This window comes from Neoarius graeffei, chromosome 26, assembly GCF_027579695.1.
Source record: "Neoarius graeffei isolate fNeoGra1 chromosome 26, fNeoGra1.pri, whole genome shotgun sequence".
NCBI lineage: Eukaryota > Metazoa > Chordata > Actinopteri > Siluriformes > Ariidae > Neoarius > Neoarius graeffei.
In genome coordinates this window covers 1135420-1155092 of record NC_083594.1, presented here as the reverse complement: position 1 = coordinate 1155092, position 19673 = coordinate 1135420, and the positions used below count along the sequence as shown (strand labels likewise).

The following is a 19673-nucleotide window of genomic DNA, read 5'->3' as shown; positions in this document are numbered from 1 at the left end:
CACTTTTATGATGGTCTTTAGTACCTGACTGCAAGTAGAACTCACAATCTCCTGGTTGAGAGGTGGACAGGCTAACCGCTAGGCCAACTCATGGTTGTTTCTAGAAACATAGAAACACTAAACTAACCCTCACCCTAAACTGACCCTCACCCTAAACTGACCCTCACTCTAAACTAACGCTCACTCTAAACTGACCCTCACCCTAAACTAATCCTCACTCTAAACTGACCCTCACTCTAAACTAACCCTCACTCTAAACTGACCCTCACCCTAAACTAATCCTCACTCTAAACTGACCCTCACTCTAAACTAACGCTCACTCTAAACTGACCCTCACTCTAAACTGACCCTCACCCTAAACTGACCCTCACTCTAAACTAACGCTCACTCTAAACTAACCCTCACCCTAAACTGACCCTCACCCTAAACTGACCCTCACTCTAAACTAACCCTCACTCTAAACTGACCCTCACCCTAAACTAATCCTCACTCTAAACTAACCCTCACCCTAAACTGACCCTCACTCTAAACTAACGCTCACTCTAAACTAACCCTCACCCTAAACTGACCCTCACCCTAAACTGACCCTCACTCTAAACTAACCCTCACTCTAAACTGACCCTCACCCTAAACTAATCCTCACTCTAAACTGACCCTCACCCTAAACTAATCCTCACTCTAAACTGACCCTCACTCTAAACTAACCCTCACCCTAAACTAATCCTCACTCTAAACTGACCCTCACCCTAAACTAATCCTCACTCTAAACTGACCCTCACTCTAAACTAACCCTCACCCTAAACTGAGCCTCACTCTAAACTAACCCTCACTCTAAACTGACCCTCACTCTAAACTGACCCTCACCCTAAACTAATCCTCACTCTAAACTGACCCTCACCCTAAACTAACCCTCACTCTAAACTGACCCTCACCCTAAACTAATCCTCACTCTAAACTGACCCTCACTCTAAACTAACCCTCACCCTAAACTAATCCTCACTCTAAACTGACCCTCACCCTAAACTAATCCTCACTCTAAACTGACCCTCACCCTAAACTAATCCTCACTCTAAACTGACCCTCACCCTAAACTAATCCTCACTCTAAACTGACCCTCACTCTAAACTAACCCTCACCCTAAACTAATCCTCACTCTAAACTGACCCTCACCCTAAACTAATCCTCACTCTAAACTAACCCTCACCCTAAACTAATCCTCACTCTAAACTGACCCTCACTCTAAACTAACCCTCACTCTAAACTGACCATCACCCTAAACTAATCCTCACTCTAAACTGACCCTCACTCTAAACTAACCCTCACTCTAAACTGACCCTCACCCTAAACTAATCCTCACTCTAAACTGACCCTCACCCTAAACTAATCCTCACTCTAAACTGACCCTCACCCTAAACTAATCCTCACTCTAAACTAATCCTCACTCTAAACTGACCCTCACTCTAAACTGACCCTCACTCTAAACTAACCCTCACTCTCAACTAACCCTCACTCTAAACTGACCCTCACTCTAAACTAACCCTCACTCTCAACTAATCCTCGCTCTAAACTGACCCTCACTCTAAACTAACCCTCACTCTCAACTAACCCTCACTCTAAACTAACCCTCACTCTAAACTGACCCTAACCCTAAACTAATCCTCACTCTAAACTGACCCTCACCCTAAACTAATCCTCACTCTAAACTGACCCTCGCTCTAAACTAATCCTCGCTCTAAACTAATCCTCGCTCTAAACTAACCCTCGCTCTAAACTGACCCTCACTCTAAACTGACCCTCACTCTAAACTAACCCTCACTCTCAACTAACCCTCACTCTAAACTGACCCTCACTCTAAACTAACCCTCACTCTCAACTAACCCTCGCTCTAAACTGACCCTCACTCTAAACTAACTCTCACTCTCAACTGACCCTCACTCTAAACTAACCCTCACTCTAAACTGACCCTCACTCTAAACTAACCCTCACTCTAAACTGACCCTAACCCTAAACTAATCCTCACTCTAAACTGACCCTCACCCTAAACTAATCCTCACTCTAAACTGACCCTCACTCTAAACTAACCCTCACTCTAAACTGACCCTCACCCTAAACTAATCCTCACTCTAAACTGACCCTCACCCTAAACTAATCCTCACTCTAAACTGACCCTCACTCTAAACTGACCCTCACCCTAAACTAATCCTCACTCTAAACTGACCCTCACTCTAAACTGACCCTCACCCTAAACTGACCCTCACTCTAAACTGACCCTCACCCTAAACTGACCCTCACTCTAAACTAATCCTCACCCTAAACTAACCCTCACTCTAAACTGACCCTCACTCTAAACTGACCCTCACCCTAAACTAATCCTCACTCTAAACTGACCCTCACTCTAAACTGACCCTCACCCTAAACTAATCCTCACGCTAAACTAACCCTTACTCTAAACTGACCCTCACTCTAAACTGACCCTCACCCTAAACTAATCCTCACTCTAAACTGACCCTCACCCTAAACTAATCCTCACTCTAAACTGACCCTCACTCTAAACTGACCCTCACCCTAAACTGACCCTCACCCTTAACTAATCCTCACTCTAAACTGACCCTCACTCTAAACTGACCCTCACCCTAAACTAATCCTCACTCTAAACTGACCCTCACCCTAAACTGACCCTCACTCTAAACTGACCCTCACCCTAAACTGACCCTCACTCGAACTGATCCTCACCCTAAACTGACCCTCACTCTAAACTGATCCTCACCCTAAACTGACCCTCACCCTAAACTGACCCTCACTCTAAACTGATCCTCACCATAAACTGACCCTCACCCTAAACTGACCCTCACTCTAAACTGACCCTCACCCTAAACTGACCCTCACCCTAAACTGACCCTCACCCTAAACTGACCCTCACTCTAAACTGACCCTCACCCTAAACTGACCCTCACTCTAAACTGACCCTCACTCTAAACTGACCCTCACCCTAAACTAATCCTCACTCTAAACTAACCCTCACCCTAAACTGACCCTCACCCTAAACTAATCCTCACCCTAAACTGACCCTCACCCTAAACTGACCCTCACTCTAAACTGACCCTCACTCTAAACTGACCCTCACTCGAACTGATCCTCACCCTAAACTGACCCTCACTCTAAACTGATCCTCACCCTAAACTGACCCTCACCCTAAACTGACCCTCACTCTAAACTGATCCTCACCCTAAACTGACCCTCACTCTAAACTGACCCTCACCCTAAACTGACCCTCACTCTAAACTGATCCTCACTCTAAACTGACCCTCACCCTAAACTGATCCTCACTCTAAACTGACCCTCACCCTAAACTGACCCTCACCCTAAACTGATCCTCACTCTACACTGACCCTCACTCTAAACTGACCCTCACCCTTAACTGATCCTCACCCTAAACTGACCCTCACCCTAAACTGACCCTCACCCTAAACTGACCCTCACCCTAAACTGACCCTCACCCTAAACTGATCCTCACCATAAACTGACCCTCACCATAAACTGATCCTCACCCTAAACTGACCCTCACTCTAAACTGACCCTCACCCTAAACTGACCCTCACCCTAAACTGACCCTCACTCTAAACTGACCCTCACTCTAAACTGACCCTCACCCTAAACTGACCCTCACCCTTAACTAATCCTCACTCTAAACTGACCCTCACTCTAAACTGACCCTCACCCTAAACTAATCCTCACTCTAAACTGACCCTCACCCTAAACTGACCCTCACTCTAAACTGACCCTCACCCTAAACTGACCCTCACTCGAACTGATCCTCACCCTAAACTGACCCTCACTCTAAACTGATCCTCACCCTAAACTGACCCTCACCCTAAACTGACCCTCACTCTAAACTGATCCTCACCATAAACTGACCCTCACCCTAAACTGACCCTCACTCTAAACTGACCCTCACCCTAAACTGACCCTCACCCTAAACTGACCCTCACCCTAAACTGATCCTCACTCTAAACTGACCCTCACCCTAAACTGACCCTCACCCTAAACTAATCCTCACCCTAAACTGACCCTCACCCTAAACTGACCCTCACTCTAAACTGACCCTCACCCTAAACTGACCCTCACTCTAAACTGACCCTCACTCTAAACTGACCCTCACCCTAAACTAATCCTCACTCTAAACTAACCCTCACCCTAAACTGACCCTCACCCTAAACTAATCCTCACCCTAAACTGACCCTCACCCTAAACTGACCCTCACTCTAAACTGACCCTCACTCTAAACTGACCCTCACTCGAACTGATCCTCACCCTAAACTGACCCTCACTCTAAACTGATCCTCACCCTAAACTGACCCTCACCCTAAACTGACCCTCACTCTAAACTGATCCTCACCCTAAACTGACCCTCACTCTAAACTGACCCTCACCCTAAACTGACCCTCACTCTAAACTGATCCTCACTCTAAACTGACCCTCACCCTAAACTGATCCTCACTCTAAACTGACCCTCACCCTAAACTGACCCTCACCCTAAACTGATCCTCACTCTACACTGACCCTCACTCTAAACTGACCCTCACCCTTAACTGATCCTCACCCTAAACTGACCCTCACCCTAAACTGACCCTCACTCGAAACTGACCCTCACCCTAAACTGACCCTCACTCGAAACTGACCCTCACTCGAAACTGACCCTCACCCTAAACTGACCCTCACCCTAAACTGACCCTCACTCTAAACTGATCCTCACCATAAACTGACCCTCACCATAAACTGATCCTCACCCTAAACTGACCCTCACTCTAAACTGACCCTCACCCTAAACTGACCCTCACCCTAAACTGACCCTCACTCTAAACTGATCCTCACCCTAAACTGACCCTCACTCTAAACTGATCCTCACTCTAAACTGACCCTCACCCTAAACTGACCCTCACCCTAAACTGATCCTCACTCTACACTGACCCTCACTCTAAACTGACCCTCACCCTTAACTGATCCTCACCCTAAACTGACCCTCACTCTAAACTGACCCTCACCTTAAACTGACCCTCACCCTAAACTGACCCTCACCCTAAACTGACCCTCACCCTAAACTGACCCTCACCCTAAACTAATCCTCACCTCGGGACTGTTTGATAAGGATGTTTTTGGCGTTAGTCAGTTGAATCATCTCTCTGTTCACACTTTGCTGTAATGGTGATAATAGTGTTAAACTCCACACATCACTATGATGGTTCACTTTTGACCAAACAATAAGCTGGGTAGATTAAAGTATTTAATATTAATATTAATGTAATGAACACCTAAACAGATTCTACAGACAGAAATCTTCATTATAAAATGCTGCGTATCGACTTCCAAAAAATACAGGAATTTTGTTGTTTTAGTGCGGCTGTGTTTTTGTTTATTTTTGAGTGTTTGTTTCACCCCTTTTCCTTAAAAATCAAATTTACATTGTACAATTGACCAAATGCAAAAATTCTAAGTGGATTGTTGTTTGTTTTTAGTTGAAATAATTTTTTATGTTGATGTTTGTTTGTTTGTTTGTTTGTTTCAGGAGGATTTAATAAGTTTCAGACGGAGTACCCGGAGCACTGCGAGACCAATCTGGACTCGTCGTGTCCGAGCAGTTCTCCTCCCACCTCGGTTCTTGGTCTGAGTGGATTAAAGATCAGCTCCGATGGCTCAGACGGAGAATCGGACCGCGAGCCGAGCAGCGCCACCGAGTCGGATGGCAGCCCGTTACCGAGCAACCAGCCAACGTTCCCGGTCCAGATCCTACCCTATCTGTACTTAGGCTGTGCTAAAGACTCCACCAACCTGGACGTCCTCGGCAAATACAACATCAAGTACATTCTGAACGTGACACCCAACCTGCCCAACATGTTCGAGCATGACGGAGAATTCAAGTACAAACAGATTCCCATCTCGGATCACTGGAGCCAGAACCTGTCGCAGTTCTTCCCCGAGGCCATCTCCTTCATCGGTAAGAAGCTTCCACCCTCACCACACGCTTCACACGATATTTATTTTATTATGGGATTCTGATGATTTATATTATCATGTGATGAAAGTATTTTTATATTTATCACCGATCTGTTTTATCGTCATGTTTTTGTGGGTAGAAATTCATTTATTAATTGAATTATGTAATTATTTATAATTTAAAGGTTTTGTTGTGGAATATTTACAGCATTACTCAATGATTACTCATTAATTCACATTTCTGAGGATTTTATTTTTATTTCAGAGTGAGATGAGTTTACTTTAAAAAAAAAACCCACAAACTTGTTTAGGAGTTAAAACTCTGTGTTGTGTTTAGAAATGTTTTTATTATAGACTAATTATTATTTTTATTATTTTAGTTCTTGTATTAATGCCATTTTGTTGTAGTTTTATAGGAAATATTCTGATATTAATTGTTTTTAATTTAATATCGCTAATGATTTATAACTTTTATATGTTTACAGAATCTGATTTACTGCAGTGTTTATTAATTAATTGAAATATTGATGATCAGGGGGCGTTGTGGCTCAGGTGGATAAGCCGCCACACCATAAATCTGGGGACCCGGGTTCGATTCCGACCCGAGGTCATTTCCCGATCCCTCCCTGTCTCTCTGTCCCGCTCATTTCCTGTCCTATCCATTAAAGGTGAAAAAAGCCCAAAAAAATCTAAAAAAGAAATATTGATGATCATATTTTCACTGTATATTTTTAAAGTTTGTTTGGAAGTTGGATCGTTTTTATTTCATGTCTGATGAATGTTTTCATTGTGGCAAATCTTGGAGGATTTTATAATTATTTTGTCTAAATATAAAGCGTTCATGTCCGTATCTGTAGATTATTATTCACTCAGTTTACTGTTTAAATGGAAAGGCGAAGCAGGAAACAAATAAATTGCTGTGAGTTCTGAGAAACTCCGAGTGGAAAATCGGCTCCTGATGAAAGCGACTTCATTAACGTGTGAATTTACAGCTGCAGGAAGTTCGAGTTATTGATTAACGTCAGTGTCGATCGCCTGATCGCTCACGTCACATGCAACACACGAGGCTTTAACACAGATTCAAAAAATCAAACTAAAGATTACAAACATCACATAGTCGGATTATCAGAGAATAAAAATATCAACAACTTAAAAAATTATTGATGTGTAAACCTGCGTGCGTCTCGATCGTCTCTTATTTTAATTAAAGACCTGAACCGAGGATCCTAGAAACCTTTAGCACATTTTGTAAAAAGCAAACAAAAAAAACCTTTCCTTGGTATTATAATCTTCTAGATTGTTAAGTATTTGTTTTTTTGTAACAAAATAAAAATATTTTCTTAAAAATTATACAATTTAAATATTAATGCTCTAGTTATTAATTAACATTTTTATTTTTGTTTTATACTAAATGCTACACATTTGGGTTGTTTATTTATTTATTTATTTATTCATCCATTTGGGATGTTTTGGGACTCAGATTTTTCTTTAAAGATTTTAAACACAAAACAATGTGTGGAAATCATTCCTTTGAAACTTTTGATTGTTTGTTTGTTTGTTTGTTTGTTTGTTTGTTAATGTTTTGGGGATTTTCGTGATTTTTTTTTCAAATTGAAGTTAATGATTTTTGTGGAAATTGTTGCTTGACTTTTTATTTTATAATTTTGCGACTTCACACCCTTCGTCCACTTGAAGTGCGGAGTTTGATGGAAAGCGTCTCCATGGCGATGAAGCGCATCACTGCGACTCTTTCTGTGCGCTGTGTTTTTCAGGAAATGTCACTCGACTCGTTTCCGCAGCTTGTCTGCTCACAGCCCCGCTTTCGTTTACACTTTCAGAAGATTTATTCAGTGCAGAAACCTCTACATTCACACACTCTGATTATCGCTAAACACCGCGGACGCGCTGCACACCGACACGGACCCTCCGTTACTGACACCTTAATGAGCAAAATATTAACGAGTTTAACAAACCAAACTGCCAGCATCATAATTCACTGTGATTAAAGTTATTATTAGCATAATTATGGTGATCAGTATTGATAGGGGTGGTCTTATTAGGGGGCGGGATCTGTGATTTGATTGGTTACAGTGTCAATATTGGGCAGGATCTGTGGTCTGATTAGTTAGTGTCAATAGGGGGCGGGATCTGTGGTCTGATTGGTTGCAGTGTCAATGGGGGCGGGATCTGTGGTCTGATTAATAATGACTTTTAATTCAGTGTCTGCTGATGATACGGTGATTCATGACTCATTTTTAAATGAATTGGTTAAGCAAATCAGATGAACAAATTTATTTAGTGCTCATGAACTAAGAATTGTTTTTACATCTCCACGTTAAAGCCACACTGCAGTGATAAATATAAACAAATTAAAGACTCACATTATTTGATTCACTTGAACTGTCCCTTTAATGAAATGAATCAGTAAAGTGAATCATTCTGACCTTCATTGCTTTATGGAACCGAACCCTGTGTCCTGAAACGCACTCCTCAGTGGCTAGGGCACCATCACTGGGGTTTTACTCTTTTCATGAAATCCCATGGGGCCCACGGTGTGAACGTTAGAGAAGCAGTCTTGGGCCCAAAGGGTTGTTGGTTCGATTCCCAGGACTGGCAGGAAAAAAGGGAGTTGAGTGAGTGAACAGCTCTTTCCCCTCCCTCTGTATCAGGGCTCGAGTGCCCTTGAGCAAGGAACCGAACCCCCATCTGCCCCCCAGGCGCTGTGGTATAGCTGCCCACTGCTCTGAGAGTGTGTGTGTGTGTGTGTGTGAGCGAGCGAGTGAGTGTGTGTGTGTGTGTGTGAGCGTGTGTGAGCGTGTGTGTGTGTTTTCCCTGCTTCACATAGTTTAAATACAGAGGAGGAATTTCGCTGTGCTTGAGTGTAGATGTGATAAATAAAGGGTTATAACCAGGTACAGATTACCCATAATGCAGTGTGCAGGGAGCAGGAAGTGGTGAGCCAGGTCAGCAATTCAGACAGGAAGTAACTTCAAGACTGATATTTATTTTACATAACCTTTTGAATGGTAAATGTCACAGGGCTCGTGGTCAGTGTGAAACACACAGTAAACAAAAACAGGAAGTGAGGTCACAGATTCATATCACACTGCATTTCTGAATAAAGAGAGGAACCACACACTAACACACACCAAAACATCCTGTTTCACACAACACACTTTCAGTTTTAATTTTAGCTTTAACAAAACTGGTCTACACACACGCACACACACACGCACACACGCACACGCACACACACACACACATGCACACACGCGCAGTGTGACCACTGTTATTTATGAAAAATGAGATTTCTAACCACAGTCTGTGTGTGTCTGTGTCTGTGTGTGTGTGTGTGTGTCTGTGTGTGTGTGTGTGTGTGTGTGTGTGTGTGTGTGTGTTTCTCACTGAAAAAACTCCTTAAAAGTACCGAATGATGTCATGTTCGTTTCGAAGCTGTTTCAGATGTTATAAATTTTATTAAAAGGATTTGGTTTGTGTTTGCAGCTCGTTTAATTTGTTCCCGTGTGTGTGTGTGTGTGTGTGTGTGTGTGTGCGTGTGTGTGTGCGCTTACACTCCATACAGTCTTTACACTGTAACTCATTATCTTAAGATTTACTTCCTGTTTGTTTATAAAGCAGCAGAAGGTTATAGTGTGAGCGAATGAATTCTGTCACTTCAGCAGGTCGTAGCGATTCTCTCGCGCTTTTATAAACTCACTTCTGATGTGATTCATGTGTGAAAAGTAAAACATTTGAGTTTTTCATGCTTTTAGATGAAGCATCAAAACATACTTTATGAATATAATGTTTAGTTAAAAGTAAAATTGTAATATGTAATTACTTTTGGATATATTATGCAATTATGAAAATTTTAAAGTCATTTAAAAACCCTTTTTATATTTCTGTTCTTTATTAGAGTGTAAATCATTCTGAACCTTCTGTATCCTGCTTCACTTCCTGTTTAGAACTCAGTCCTTTTCTGATTTCTGCTTTGTCATTTCTGAGTTTTATCAGCTTTATTACAGTGAATTTAACCACATCATATTATTATTGTTGTTATTATTATTATTATTAGTTCTTGTTCCTGATTTCTGTTTCATTATTAAACTGTCACTGCCTTTTGTTGGTGTTGGATGTTTTTTGGTTTCCTGCTTCAGCTTGGTTGGGGTTTGATGGGAATCCGAGATGTTCTTTGGTATTATGATGTATTTTTAATTTTAATGGAAACAAAAAGATTGTAATTTTATTGGTGTTTTCAGATCAACTTCAGTAGAGTGAAGCAGATTTGTGTAACTCTTGCATGGTGCTTTTGTTCCTGTTCCAGATGAAGCTCGCTCTAAGAAGTGTGGCATCCTGGTGCACTGCCTGGCGGGGATTAGTCGCTCGGTCACCGTGACAGTGGCGTATCTGATGCAGAAACTCAACCTGAGTCTAAACGACGCTTACGACTTCGTCAAGCGCAAAAAATCCAACATCTCACCCAACTTTAACTTCATGGGGCAGCTGCTGGACTTCGAGCGGACGCTGGGTTTAAACAGCCCGACCTGCGACAACCGATCGCCCAAGGACCAGCTGTTCTTCACCACACCCACCAATCACAACGTTTTCCAGCTTGATACACTCGAGTCAACGTGAAAACACGCCAAAATGAATTTTTGTCTCCAGGAGTAAGTTTGGAAACACAACTCGGGCAGCGTCGGATCGTACCAAACGCCCGGAAAACGGATTGTGAAAGCAGAACCACGGAAACACAGTTTTAGCCATCACGGCAGCTTTTCTTGCCTTTCTCAAACGGACTGTTCTCTTTTGTGTTTTTTTTAAAATAAAGAGGAAACAAAAGACCAAATGAAACCAGACAAAAACAAAAGACATTGATTTGTCATCAAGTTTTTACAACAAACTTCCTGTCCTGATGGGTGCCAATGTGGAATTTTTTATTTTTTGATTTCAATTAAAAAAAAACAACACAAAAAAACAGGATCTTGAGAAAGAAAACTCGCTCTACTAAATGTAGGGTTTACAAAAGTAAACAAAGACAAACAAAACAACATTAAAATGCCATTTGTCTCGACCAACAGCAACAGTTTCTAAAAAGTCCTGATTGTATCTGACCAACAATAACACCGCGTCTGTCTGTTTATGGGAAATTTCTTGTTTTTTTACTGTTTTGTTTTGATCTAATGCGCTTTGCACAGCGGAAGCCTTTTGCTCTTTTGGCACTTGAAACTGGTACACAAATAAACAGAGACATTTCGAGGTCGTTAAGATTGTTAACCATCGGCTCTTAACGAGCTTCCTCACTTCCTTCTGAATGAATGTGTTAATTTCTTTACTGACTCGCGCTCAGGCTCTCGTTCAGATCCACCATCAGAACCTGGCGTATTTGAGCGAGTGCTGCTCGGGTCCGTGTTGAACCGAAGCGACGTTGCTGGTAAACGAGTGTTTAGGATCGTTTTTTTAACTACTCCTGTCACTCCTGCTTTAAGAGGACAGCAGAAAGTGTGTAGTGAGAGCGTTTCTGCACCAAGAAACATTCGATCGGAGTCAAAGGGACACGTGCGAGTTCGCAGGACTGCTTTATCCGGCCTTATATAACCTTTTTTAATTCTTTCTTATTCTGACTGTTCAGTAATTATTTGTATTTCACTTTAGAAATCGTCATAAACTTATTCAACTATAAGTGTTCATTTTTAAAGGAATCAATATGTAGTAATAATGACAGCTAATGGTCTCTAACGGGTCAGTCGAGGTTGTATTTGTTACTTCTGCAATATTATCCAAACCAACTTTGCAGTATTTTATACAGTCGAAAACAAAATGCCTCGGGTTTTTAATTCCTCTTTTGTACAAGTATTTCACAATTTCACACTAAAACGTACAGCGAATTTCTCAATCCTGCTTCGGAAAGGAGAGAACTTTTCATCCCGAAGTTCAGCTTGGCATGTGCTGATAATCGGTCATGTGATATTGCAATATTTAAACATTTCATTATTAGAGAGGCGCCAAACTCCACCCACATTCAGACATGTCTCTCTCCCTCCCTCTCTCTCTCCCCCTCCCTCCCTCTCTCCCTCCCTCTCTCCCTCTCTCTCTCTCTCTCTCTGAAAGGGAATCCCAGAATTCTGTTCACTGACAGTTTGAAAAAAAACAACAACTGTAGCTCTGACTGAGGAATTCGGATCATTTATCATCTTATAGCTGCAGTTTAGTGAGTAAAAGTTGTTTTTCATGAAAAGTTATTAAATTGCACTCGCAACTGAAACATGACCAAACTTTCAGCATTAATTAAAACCTTAGCTTTAATGTTTTGAGTGAACTCGCTTTTTGCTAACAGGAAATGATCACAGTGTTGTGATACGATCCCTAAAGTTCACCAAAATATCAGCACATGACCCGACATCAATCACACACCACACACTCGTCACATCACAGTCGCGATTGATTGATTTATTTTTCTTTCGTATCTGACTGCATCTGGTTTGTTTATAAGCCCCACAGATCTCGATATTGTGCTCGATGATATTCCTGTGGCCTTTTTTGATGTATTTGAATATATCTAATATATCTATATATAAATATAAATCTATAAATCTATATTTTATGCAGATATGCAACTGTCTCCTCCTGAATAATTAATGAGGACGACCATTTCTCATGCTTGAAACGACTTTGTATCTGTTAGGAAGTTAGCGGCTGATAAATAACAATAAGGACAAGCGAGGTTCAAGACTCGAGACGGGCCAGAGCGGGAGTTTTAACATTTTTAATTTAATATAAAACCGGTGCGATTCCTCATACAAAAAAAACAAAAACCCAGCTCATAAACACAACTGGATAAAAAATAATCACTAATCAGTAAATCCGTTCTGAGCTCACAGACGTTATCCAGCAATAACAAGAGAACGACGCTATAAACGCAGTGTAGGTGAAAAGAAATATGAAATGTTATTTAAATCCCCAAATAATCAACAAGCAAGAAAAAAACCCAGTGAAACAACGCTAAATAAAATTACAGCAAAACCTCAGTAACGTTAACGGACTCAGTATTATCACACACTCGGCGTAAATGTTCCAAAGGATCATAAACATGACTGTGGCCTTTTCCAGTATTCATTTTTAATAAAAATTATCTTTAAACACAAACACTGTAAACACACTAACACACTTAATACACACGCTGGACCATAAACCTGCATTTTATTAATGTATGTAAAGTTTTAGCACATTTACTGAACTGCTACTGAACTTAAACACACACGAGTAAACAAACCGTAAACATAACGACTTTAACCTGTTTAATGTTACGCATTAATTAACATTACAGTAAAAATGCTAACATGCCAGCTAGCATTGTATATATGTGTATAATATTTTAGCCTGTTTAATGTAATGTTATTTTGTCGTTAACTCGTTAGCAGGTGTTGTAGTAAAAATGCTAACGTTAAAACTAGCATTAAAGCTTTTCATTTAAATCCATTAATTTCACAGCCGTCGTGTTTTTGTGAGCCAGAACAGCTCCGCACCGCTCTGTAATGTTTGGATTAAAAAAATTACAATTCTAAAATAAAAAAAAAAAGATAAAACAGAGAGAAGGACACCGGTTTCTGATCTCGCTAACCCCCGTCCCGCCCGACTCGAGTCTTGCGCCACCATAAGGATTGAAACTGATTCCTGTACGAAGTTTATGTTTATTGTTGAATTATTTAAATCTAAATGGTTGATTTCAAGCTGCTTCTCCGTGGAGGAATGTTCGTGTCTCTGGAACTGTACATTCAATATTTTTCATCTGTATTTTTGCCAGAAGCGTTGCAGGAGCTTCAATTTCTGCATAACTTTTATTGTAGCTACAAAAACAAAACAAAACAGAGACCAAGATGGTGTTGGGTTCGGAGAGAGGAACAGAAAAACGAGTAAATAACAAAGGTGTGTCTCTTACCTCACTGAGGAGTTTTTCAGGGATTTTTTGACAATGCGTCTGCGTCGTGTTACAGCTTCACTATACCTGATGATCAGCTGTTTTATATGTGCTGTATACATTTTTTTAAAGATGCAATCTCTATAATGTGTATAAAGTAGGCTCGGTAAAGGGGCAGTTTGATTTCTTTTGTTCTGATTTATGAAGGAGATGAAATTTGTCCATACGTGTTGTACAGTTGTATGGAAACCAACACCAGACATGTTTATACGGCAAATAAATATTGAATTATTTTTTTGGTTAACGTTGTACACTTCCTTTCTCTGTTTCTGAATTTAACAAAATCAACAGCAAACACTAATGATGAAACGACGATGATATCACATCCGTTCTTATTCCAGCTGAACATTGTAAAGTTTTCGGTTATTAAACAGCGAATAATAAACTGCTCTGCTAACTTTAGATGGCTAGCCAGGTTAGTGTCGTCATCATGTACTAACGCCACACGTCTTTACTTCACCAAGTAACTGAGGAGGGGGGGAATGGGCGGGGCTTAAGTTACACTTGATCTGTCAATCATTAACTTGTGACAGTGTTTGCTTTTTTTTTTTAAAGGAGTGTGATGTCCGGGCGGCACGGTGGTGTAGTGGTTAGCGCCGTCGCCTCACAGCAAGAAGGTCCGGGTTCGAGCCCCGTGGCCGGCGAGGGCCTTTCTGTGCGGAGTTTGCATGTTCTCCCCGTGTCCGCGTGGGTTTCCTCCGGGTGCTCCGGTTTCCCCCACAGTCCAAAGACATGCAGGTTAGGTTAACTGGTGACTCTAAATTGAGCGTAGGTGTGAGTGTGAGTGTGAATGGTTGTCTGTGTCTATGTGTCAGCCCTGTGATGACCTGGCGACTTGTCCAGGGTGAACCCCGCCTTTCGCCCGTAGTCAGCTGGGATAGGATCCAGCTCGCCTGCGACCCTGTAGAACAGGATAAAGCGGCTACAGATAATGAGATGAGATGAGTGTGATGTTGTACTCATCATTATGTACCAGTTTAAATGACGCTGTAAACTAGTTTATCATTAGTTAGCTTGGTACTGAACTCGCTACTGCTTTTAATTAATAACTGACGTAAAGATAACGAGCACGCGAGCTAAAAGTTCTTCGTAATTTCCTTCCTTCACTCACATCCTAATGTTGTGTAAATGTGATAATTTCCTGAGACACTGATTATGATAATATTATATAATTTAATGATTCGAATGTTAGCCTGAGTTTTTTCCCCCATGATGCATCAGTCTGATGTTTGTTGAGGAGGAACTCTACTCCAAACCCACTGCTCTGAGCTTCAGCTCCTCCTCCTGCTCCTCCTCCTGCTCCGGTTTCCTGAGGCTTTGTGGTTGGTTCTGAGATACAGATGGTTTCTGAAGCGTGTGATCGCACCACATCTGAGTCCTCGCTCGGCTGTTTCCTTTTTCTCGCCCACGTTTGTGCTTTCTTGTGGAGATGCTGAACGCTCACACACGCAGTCAGAGACGCGTTTAGAAATTCACACTGGCTTCATGTCCTGAACAGCACAGTTTATTTAAATGAGCTTTAATTTCTCGCTCAGTGACGCGTCTGTGATTGGGATTACAGAAATAAAAAAGTATGTTTGATTAAAAGTAGGTGAAAATAAAAGCATGTAGGAATGGTGTTGGATATTCGGGGAAAGTTAAAGTCAGATATTCTCATCTCTTTTATCTGATTAATCCACTGCAGTGCAGTGAGACCAGTCAAACCAGTCACATTTACTGTGTATAAAGGTGACGTGGTGTGATTCACGTTTCAGGATACAGATCTTCAAAATCATGATTATTAAAGTATTTCACTTTTAGTGATTTGAATCAGTTCAATGAATCATTTGGATTCATTCAGTTGCACGGTGTAAATTCCTGTGCACGCACGCACACACACACACGCTTTGTAAAATGGACTGAAAACGCTGACAGTGAACTGGGTAATGTATCGTTGCAGATTTTATTGTGAGTATCATCACTGTATCGTCTCACACCTCGACTCCTCGCTGTAAACAGCTTCATGATCTGTGTTACAGTTTCACACTGGACTGGAGGTCGTTGGTGTGTTAATTAGCAATTATTATGTGCCATTTAGGCATACACACACACACACACACACACACCATTTAATTATAATACATGAGAGTGCTGTGTGTATAAAAGTGTACGTGAATTTGTCCTTTAAATTCTTACCTCTGTGTGTGTGTGAGATGGGACAGGGGACTTGGACTGTCTCCGTGTCTCTGACTCACATTCACACTCTGCTCTTTTGTCCTTTTCTATATGACACTTGTGTCTATTTTCAGACGTGTGGAACACAGACATGATAACGCACAGAACCTCGGTGTGAGAGAGAGAGAGAGAGAGAGAGAGAGAATGAATTACTTACTTACGTTCCTAAAATTGACCTCAAATGACCTCTACCCATTAACCCTCATAAAGCAGGAGCTATGAATATGTAAATTAAGAGACACACCCATCCATAATAGCTTCATGTCTGTAACAGATAAATGTTTGCTAACGGTTTGTAACCTCGTTGACCTTATTCAGAGGTGGACATGAGCAATAATTTAACAGGATCCAATCATTTGCAGATCCAGTGTGACTGGTCCAATGCTGTGGGTTTTATTTGGTGGCATGACAAACTGGGCTCATGCGTAGCCCCGCCCACAAATGTTTTATACAGAAGTATCGAGAAAGAAAACTCTGAATTTAGTAAAGAAAAAAAAGGCCACAAAGTCGATCAGCTGATATATGTTTAGTGTCTGATTCAGGGAGGGGGTGTGGCCTGAAGTCTGAGGGCGGAGCATGTACTTTAGAAGGGATTTGGATTATAATATGGCTTTGCATATTTAAATTTTAATAAAGACTCATTGTGTTATTTCATGATATAGTTTATGTAAAAAAGTGTGTGTGTGTGTGTGTGTGTGTGTGTGTACTTTAAGGTAATTGCAGTGAAATATCGTGAGGTTATTTCAGGGCGTTTGTTCTCCTCTAATGTTTCTCTCAGCTCATGTACAAACCTGACGTGGCCAAGTGAACCAACGCCCTGAAACATGATAACACCAGCAAGGTAACACACACACACACACACACACACACACACACACACACACACACACACACACACACAAGTGCGTTTTCATCCCGCAGCTCTGAGCCAATCACACTGCAGTGTTTCGATTTGGAGGAAATGATGGTGATGATCTAAATGTGCTGATGTTTGAGCGATGAGAGGAACTCGGTGTCGCTGTAGAACTCTGCTCTCTCCTCTGTTCTTCTCACACTGCAGATCAATCAGTTCAAACGCGAGGCTTTGAGGTCAAAGTCCAATTTCAATTCTCAGTTCTGTCATGACAGGAAGTGGAATGACACAGTCAGGCCTCACTTCCTCCCTCAGGCTGAAAGAAATCTGAATTCAGACAAAAATCAGAAATAAAAATGAAATCTGGAATTAATCTGAGTAAAACACGGAGACACAAATCGAACAGTTATGAGGAAAACATGAAATCTGAATTAAATAACTCAAATTTCATATGTTAAAACATTTTCAGATGCTGGAGTGAAATAGAGGTGAATGAAGTGTGAGCTCTGATACGCCACAGTGTGACTCCGTCTTCCAACAGAAAGAAATTATAAAATCCCAATTAAACTCCTGGAATCTGAAAATTTAATAAAAGATAAACGTTTATAGATGTGGGGAGAGAGAGAGAGAGAGAGAGAGAGAGAGAGTTTAAAGCTTCAAGAATTTAAAACAGAAACCATTTCTATTTATTAAACTCCTTCCTTCCTCACTGTACAGCGCACTGTGTGAGTTCATACTTTAATCTCTCTGTTATTTTTCTAAACGAGAAGAAAAAAGTTTAAATGAAGCCCTTTAATGAACAGTTATATACAAACCTCTCTCCGTGTGTGTGTGTGTGTGTGTGTGTGTGTGTGTGTGTGTGTGTGTGTGTGAACTCGCAGCTCCTCTGTGTATCCGGTGGTTAGTTAAAGTTTAACAGGTGATTGCAAAACTGTCCTTCTCTGACCTACACACACACACACACACACACACACACACACACACACACACACAGTAATTATTACTCTCTGAAACTTTTATCCCTCATTTACCAAAATTATATTATAGTTCATATATTTTTATGTATAATGTACACACATGGCGAGTGGCACAGTGGTGTAGTGGTTATCACTGTCGCCTCACAGCTAGAAGGTCCGGGTTCGAGCCCCGTGGCCGGCGAGGGCCTTTCTGTGTGGAGTTTGCATGTTCTCCCCGTGTCCGCGTGGGTTTCCTCCGGGTGCTCCGGTTTCCCCCACAGTCCAAAGACATGCAGGTTAGGTTAACTGGTGACTCTAAATTGAGCGTAGGTGTGAATGTGAGTGTGAATGGTTGTCTGTGTCTATGTGTCAGCCCTATGATGACCTGGCGACTTGTCCAGGGTGAACCCCGCCTTTCACCCGTAGTCAGCTGGGATAGGCTCCAGCTCGCCTGCGACCCTGTAGAACAGGATAAAGCGGCTACAGATAATGAGATGAGATGAGTATTGTTATTAGCATTACCAACATTAGTAACATTACCATTAGCATTATTACAGATTATAACATTAAAATTTTTAACAAACAGCTGCAGTAGTGACATTAACTTACAAAAAACTTGCAGTAATGCTTTTATGGCTGAGGACGACAGGTGACTTGCTAACTTTAGGACTGCAGTTGTCATGAACAGTTTTGCACTCAAGTTTCCATCAATGAAGAGTTTATAACATCAACGAAACTGACTTCATGTTAAAACTGTTAATATTATAGTCAGGCTGTCTGTTGTTGTCCAAATGAGGATGGGTTCCCTTTTGAGTCTGGTTCCTCTCGAGGTTTCTTCCTCATGTCGTCTGAGGGAGTTTTTCCTTGCCACCGTCGCCACAGGCTTCATCATTGGGGATAGATTAGGGATAAAATTTGCTCATGTTTTAAGTCGTTCAAATTCTGTGAAGCTGCTTTGTGACAATGTTTATTGTTAAAAGCGCTGTACAAATAAACTTGACTTGATTAATAAGATTATTTATAACACAAGTAACATTACTAACAGCAGTCACATCACATCACATCACATTATCTCTAGCCGCTTTATCCTTCTACAGGGTCGCAGGCAAGCTGGAGCCTATCCCAGCTGACTACGGGCGAAAGGCGGGGTTCACCCTGGACAAGTCGCCAGGTCATCACAGGGCTGACACATAGACACAGACAACCATTCACACTCACATTCACACCTACGCTCAATTTAGAGTCACCAGTTAACCTAACCTGCATGTCTTTGGACTGTGGGGGAAACCGGAGCACCCGGAGGAAACCCACGCGGACACGGGGAGAACATGCAAACTCCGCACAGAAAGGCCCTGCGCCGGCCCCGGGGCTCGAACCCAGGACCTTCTTGCTGTGAGGCGACAGCGCTAACCACTACACCACCGTGCCGCCCTAACAGCAGTCTTAGTGAAAAAATCCCAAACTGTAACGACCCATGTAGCCATATTAAATCTAGTATTATAAAAGGTAAAGAATATGGAACAATCATGTCTCTTGACCATTACTAACATTACTATGAGTAACATCAATAACATCAGTAACATTACTAGCAGTAACAGTGGTGGCGTTATTAGCATTTCTAGCAGTAACAGTGGTAACATCATTAAAAGTAGCATTGCTAATATGAGTCACATTTGGAGGTGTA

The 19673-nt window shown here is 41.5% G+C and overlaps 1 protein-coding gene across 1 annotated transcript in view; it reads left to right on the top strand.

Moving 5' to 3' along the window:
- dusp7 (dual specificity phosphatase 7) overlaps window positions 1–14210 on the top strand; it is a 19412-nt gene extending 5202 nt beyond the window's left edge. The window contains exons 2-3 of the mRNA XM_060910371.1: window positions 5564–5992; window positions 10316–14210. Coding sequence (XP_060766354.1) covers window positions 5564–5992; window positions 10316–10626 — 740 coding nt within the window. The 3' untranslated portion in view covers window positions 10627–14210. The remainder of the gene's footprint in view (window positions 1–5563; window positions 5993–10315) is intronic.
- Window positions 14211–19673: the final 5463 nt, after the last annotated feature.